This window comes from Salvelinus sp. IW2-2015, linkage group LG6.1 (genome assembly GCF_002910315.2).
Source record: "Salvelinus sp. IW2-2015 linkage group LG6.1, ASM291031v2, whole genome shotgun sequence".
Taxonomy (NCBI): domain Eukaryota; kingdom Metazoa; phylum Chordata; class Actinopteri; order Salmoniformes; family Salmonidae; genus Salvelinus; species Salvelinus sp. IW2-2015.
This window is the reverse complement of record NC_036845.1, coordinates 20,779,937-20,786,244: the sequence shown is the minus strand read 5'-3', so window position 1 is coordinate 20,786,244 and position 6,308 is coordinate 20,779,937. Positions and strand designations below refer to the sequence as shown.

The window sequence follows — 6,308 nt, the reverse complement described above, 5'->3', positions numbered from 1 at the left end:
TCAGAGCAGATTACATCAGTGACTGCTGCTGCACGCGCCTACTGCCTAATGGGCCCTGCTAGTGCTGCCTCTGTTCTATCTGCCTTTCTGTTCCATAGCTCCTATTCAGATCCTCGCAGGTTGCTGGCAGATGTCTGAATGTCGTGGCAGGTCTGGCCCAGTGTGGTGCTGAGGTTAGAGATTCCAGAGTTCTTGGCTCATGGGTTGGGCCAGGCCATATCTTTGGGTTGGGCTAAGCCAGGCCGTGTGGAGTATAAAGCGCCTCAGCGATGGAGCTTGTGTACAACAAAAGCAGCAGAGGTCCCATAGGTGAAGACTGACCACCTCCAGAGAACCCAGACACAGGCAAACCCGAGCAGCCGCCAACATGAGTCGCAGCCCTGAGAGGATTTCGTCCTACCGACGCCACTTTGAGGACATCAGCAGCTCATCCTCCTACCAGGTTAGGGTGTCCAGCCCACCCCCAACCCTGAGAGTTAACCGCCACCAGTCAGCCAACTACTCGCGCAGTGCCGGAGACAGCAGAATGCAGGCCCAGACCATGGGCAGAAGGACCGTCTCCACCTCACCCAACGCCCGCATGGCTGGGTAAGACACGCACTCCACCTAGTACACTAACAGCCTTTTCACACAACTAAGCCAAGCTGAGCTGTACTGAGCTGGCCTGGTTCTGCATCCACCATAGTTGCAAGGGCTATACCAAAGATCTTTATAACTAATCCAAGATAGACCAGAGCCTGCCGTTTCCAATGGGAGCAAATTAATCATAGTGGACAGAACAAGCATGAGCTAGCGAGATCCTACTGGTGCATTTTAGCATTTATTTGCATATTTTAGGTTATATAGATYCAGTTGATAAAATATAGGTAACATCTTAAATAGATAATGTGAGATTACACACTGCTGATACACCACAAGTATTCTATTTGTGAATTTACAGAAAACTACTTGTGTTACATTACCACCAAAATACATGCAATTATTACAGTACAAGATAGATGATATGTTGCTGTCTCAACAGTGTATGTACCTCCCCTGCCCTTACCGCTCTTCTGAGGCTATAAATAGTTCCACTATCTTAGTACACTATCTTAGATAGTGGAACCACTGACACTTTATAATCCACCACCTCCCCCTCTCTTACACAAACCACAGTTTTAATTGTTTCTTATTGTGCAGCTTTAGCCTATTTCTAAATGTATTTTTGATGCAATTCGAAGGCATCAATTGATTAAAACGAATAGAGAAACTATTAGTTGTCAAAAAAGTAAGGCCTATGTCCATTTTCCACATAAAGCTTAGCCTACAGGCCTAGTATCTAAATAATTTACAACTCTTTATATTATTGTGAATTGTAGGTTTTAGGTATCAATAAATACATAAGTAGGTCGGCCTAAACATTGTAAGAGACTAAATTCAATACATTTCAAAAACCGCAAAATAGCAAATAGCTCATATCCATGAGAACAACATTAATTGTATTAAAATGTATTATTTTAATTTGTAACAGCTGTAGGCCATAGCTGCGGGATTTATGGGTGCTGAAAAGTCAGAATTWAAAAAAATATATATAAATGATGCTTTATATAAAAAGTGTCATATAATTAAGAACAGTATTTTGAAGGATTCAACAGTTGGAATTGTAAGGGTTGTTGCCCTCTCCCTTTCTCTGCGATTGTCATTCTAATGGTATCAATAAAGGACAAAACCCTGTCCTCAAATATTTACATCAAAAGGTGCAAAGTTATGGGCAAAGGCACAAAACATCCACATCAAATAAAATAGTTTTCTTGATCAAATAACATGGGAAGAAAATCACTTTTTGAGACGTATTAAATTACCATCCTTACAAACCAGTTAATGTCAATGTACATTACTGTATTGGCTGGTCATCTAGGTTTGTACCTGTAGACTTTCCATCACCACGAAGGAAAACAATGCACAATACAGTAATTGAGTACATTGAGACATCAAGTGGTTTGTGATGATGTGGCTCAGTTGGTACAGCATGTTCTTGAAACGTTAGGGCTGTGGGTTTGATTTCCACGGGGGACCAGTACAAAAAAGGTATGAATAGGTATGCACTCACTATAGTAAGTTGCTCTGGATAAGCGTGACTAGTAAAATAAATGAATTAGACCATTTCAATTTTCACACAGAAATAAGTTGCATTTGCAAAGTATTTGAAGGAACTGCAAACCATACTTTATATCAAGCAAGTATTAGGCTATCAGATTAAGTGTCAGATAATTATCAGACTCAAGTTATACATGCTATTAAACACTCAAATACAAATACATGTAGTTTTTTTTTTAAATCACAGAAGTAGTGCACTGGGCCTTTACTAGTCCTGTGTTAGCGGACGGATATAGACTTCTTCAGCGCAGCCAAAACATTTTTTTTGCATCTGACATCAGAGTAGGAACAAATGTGGCACCTGGAAATTAATAAAATATTATTTGACAGGCCATCGATCAACCATGTGGCTGTGATATGACATGCAAGTGACAATAACCTTTAACACATGTAATGTTTACGTTATGTCTTGATGTTCACAGAATAACAAAGTGATGTCAGTTATCTCCAGGTCAAGCGGTGAGTGTTGAACTGTCTGTCATTTTAGCGGGAATGTGGGAACCATGGCATGTGTGGGCTATGGCAATGGGGCCCCGGTGGACCTGGACGCATCTGCTGCCGAGAACAAAGAATTCCTCAGCACGCGCAGTGGTGAGCGGCGGGAAATGGTCGTATTGAACGACAGACTTGCTGTTTACATTGAGAAGGTAAGCACTCACCGGGCTTGCTCACACACAAGGCGCCAAGGCTAGTGCACACGAACAGCGTATTGGATAGGTGTGCGCGCACAGACTACTTCACGCAACATATGGGGATGAACTTGTTGTTTTGTGTCTTTTCATATTAGAGAGAGCCAACTTTCTAGTAAGCTATAGCCTATACATATCTGTTCTTCACACATGCATATGCTATTGTGTGTAGATTCTGGCCGGATACATTGCCTCAGTGACTCTGCCAATATTCTTTAACATCTGTGCGATATTCTGCCGCCCTTAACGTAGAGGAACAATGTTTATTTGATGGAATTTGTCTGATTAGACTACGCTTGCTTGAGTGTGCCATACAGGCCTGCAGTGGAGAAACGCGCCTTCTGGCTGTGGAGACGGAGGCACTCATTATTCCCACTTATTTGGGCAGCGAGCATATTCAAGTGGGGGGCCCTGGCGAACTTGATGATAATTCATACCCTGCCGTTGTCATTTTCTTAAAAAGGTTCGGTCCCTGGAGCAGCAGAACAAGCTGTTGGAGATGGAGATTGACGGCATCCAGAACCGGTTCGTGAAGCCGTCGGGCCTGCGCAAACTCTATGAGGATCAGCTGAGAGATCTGAAGAGGATTGCAGATCAGATGAGAAGGCAGCGGGTGAGACGGAATGGCTTAATCCACACGTCATCACTATCCCTGTTTTTCTTGTTTACCTCGCAGAAAACAGAAATCACACACACACAGGAGGAGTGGGAGAAAGAATGAAAGAGAGCGACAATTAGAATGTGTCCAATATGGTGACACGGCTGACACAGCCTATAATTTATTAGCGGCTTGTTACCTTTATACCCCAATAAAGGTTCATCTGTGTTTTGGTTTACAGGACCAAGCTTTAGCCGGTAAAGAGGCCATGGCAGGTCAACTGGAGATAACCAAAGTCAAATACGAGGAGGCAGTTGAGCTGAGGAGGCGGGCCGAGATGGAGATAGAAGCATTCCGTCCGGTGAGAGGTTGTTTAATCACTGTATAGTCTTAGCCAAAATTGCCTAATAAACATTAAAGTGCCATTGACGTCATTGTGTGCCGCTATGTGGTTTTCAGGATGTGGACAGAGCCACCTCTCAGCGCATCGCCCTGGAGAAAGAGCTGGAGCAGTTGGAGGTGGAGATTGAATTCCTTCAGAGGGTGCACAAAGCGGTAGGTCCCGTATAGCGTGCACTGATTGATTTGGACCGACCTGTACCAACTCTAGCTAATGGACGAAATGCTAAACATTAAATCAAGGATAGTTGTAATCACAGTGTTAAAAGAAATGTGGGTTAAATTCACTCTTAGGAGTTATCTTAACCCTCAAGAGTGATATGCTTCCTGTGTTGATAACTGGAGTTCATTGGGATGGAGTACTTTTAACTCCATTAAGAGTAACCAGAGACAGGCAGTTAAATCTATGGAGTCATCCACAGATGTGGGAGGGGCCTCTGTCATATTTCCCAGCATGCTCTGTTGCAGGTAGATTTTTTTATATTGTTTCAATATGTGTTTTTGCATGTACATTGATTGTTTTTTTAAATCTTATGCTACACAAAGATAACAAATGTAAATTTATGTTAACAAATCCAATCTGTAAGTGGTTGGATTTATAGCAACTGTTAGTGAGATAGTTGTTATAGTTTACATGGTGTAGGTAGTCTTCATGTAATCATGTAATTCCTGTTTTCTTTCCTACTCTGACAAGCATTTTAAATGGAAGTTGTGAGTGATGTAAAAGTGCTGGATATATTCCTGCAAATTGGCTTCCAACAGAGATTGGATATCATATTGCAAACCACCATAATGTGACACATTAAGAAATATTCAAGGGGAGTTGATTAAAAACATCACTGAAAAAGGTTAAATGGCTATTGGAATTCAATTTAAGCAACTGTGAGAGTTGGATATTTACTCCATTTAGTGTCGTTTTAACTCCAAAAATATCAACACCACGACCAGAGTAGTTTTATATGGTGGTGGGACCATATAAACCCCKAAATAGTATTACWCTGGACTTAATTGAACCTTTTTTCTTTCTCAGGAAATTGAAGAGCTACTGAAAATGATATATGCTGCCCATTCCTCAGCCCAGAGCGCTTATGACCTCCCCGACCTCTCAGGCGCTCTCAAACAAATCCAAGCTCAGTATGACGAAATTGCGGCAAAAAATCTACAGGTAGGCCTAGGCCTATTTATAATTAACTGGAGTGTATACATACAGCAGTCATTCATTTCAAGATGTGAATGTGTTTCATGACCCCAGAATATGTGTTTCATGGCCCCTATATGTTCTAGGAAATGGATTCCTGGTATAAAAGTAAATTTGAAGACCTGAACGACAAGACGACAAAACATGTGGATATGGTTCGAAGTGTCAGGGAAGAAGTTGCTGGCGCCAAGAAGGATGTAAGTTAGGCTATTTGATAAAGATATCCCCACATGGTTGTAAAATGTGACACATGAACTATTATTATCGAGGCTATATCTAAATAAGAGTTGTAGCCTATGGCAATGGACATTTTTCCTCAATCAAAATATGAAAAAATGCATTTTTATTGTATTATTCCTAACCGTTTGAAGATCCTAAACAAAGAGCGTGGCCTGGAAGATCTGAAGACCAAGAATGAGGCTCTGGAGGCACAAATTCGTGAAGCACAGGAAAAGTACAAGAAAGAGCTGGAGGACCTTCAGGTGAGCATGTTAGATCAGTCCGGTTTACTACAGAACTCAACCATTCAATATATCTGAATTGATTGTACACAGTTCAAATCCAAGTAGGCTGCATATGTAAGGTTGGTGTTGAACCTTTCATCTGTAGCCTACTAAGGTGCAAACTCAAGCTGGCTCTTTTGACGTCACAGGCAAGAATTGAGGCCCTAAAGGAGGAGCTGAAATCCACCAAGTCAAAAATCGCTCTGCACCTGCGTGAATACCAGGACCTTCTGAACATGAAGATGGCTCTGGAGATTGAGATCACAACTTACAGGTGAGGTACCACTCAGGTGGTGCCAGGTTTAGTGCAATGTATTTAGATAGGATAATGTAGAGCATGTAAATAACCTTTAGAAGAGTGAATTTGTGGTAATGTCATATTCTTGATTCTGATCCATTGATACGGCTTTTCTCTGTTTCGATAGGAAGCTGATTGAGGGTGAGGACTTGCGACTCACAACCATGGTTGGGAACATGTCCATAATGAGTAGCAGCTCYAGCTCCATGAGCGCTGGGATGAGTGTGGGCATGGCTAGAGGCATTGGACCTGGAGGCAGTGGTGGAGGCATGGGTGGAGGAATGGGTGGAGCTGGAGGCTTAGGTGGAGGGATGGGTGCAGGAGGCATGGGAGCTGGAGGCATGGGTGCAGGAAGCAATGGCCCTGGAGGCAGGGGTGGAGCTGGAATCATGGGTGGTGGAGGAATGGGAGCTGGAGGAATTGGAGCCAAAGGCGTGGGTGCTGGAGGCGTGGGTGCTGGAGGCCTAGGAGCTGGAAGCACAGGTGC

General features: G+C 42.8%; 1 protein-coding gene across 3 annotated transcripts in view; it reads left to right on the top strand.

Moving 5' to 3' along the window:
* Positions 1-264: 264 nt before the first annotated feature.
* Positions 265-6,308, top strand: part of LOC111964699 (desmin) — a 12,369-nt gene continuing 6,325 nt past the window's right edge. The window contains exons 1-9 of one of the 3 annotated variants that reach the window (XM_024147145.2): positions 265-588; positions 2,624-2,783; positions 3,289-3,438; positions 3,665-3,784; positions 3,883-3,978; positions 4,853-4,987; positions 5,107-5,217; positions 5,392-5,502; positions 5,673-5,801. In XM_024147145.2, the coding sequence (XP_024002913.2) occupies positions 368-588; positions 2,624-2,783; positions 3,289-3,438; positions 3,665-3,784; positions 3,883-3,978; positions 4,853-4,987; positions 5,107-5,217; positions 5,392-5,502; positions 5,673-5,801 (1,233 nt within the window). In that variant the 5' untranslated portion in view covers positions 265-367. Of the gene's footprint in view, positions 589-2,623; positions 2,784-3,288; positions 3,439-3,664; positions 3,785-3,882; positions 3,979-4,852; positions 4,988-5,106; positions 5,218-5,391; positions 5,503-5,672; positions 5,802-6,308 lie in introns of those variants that run through there. The other 2 variants (XM_070444067.1, XM_070444066.1) reach the window with 2 other exon arrangements.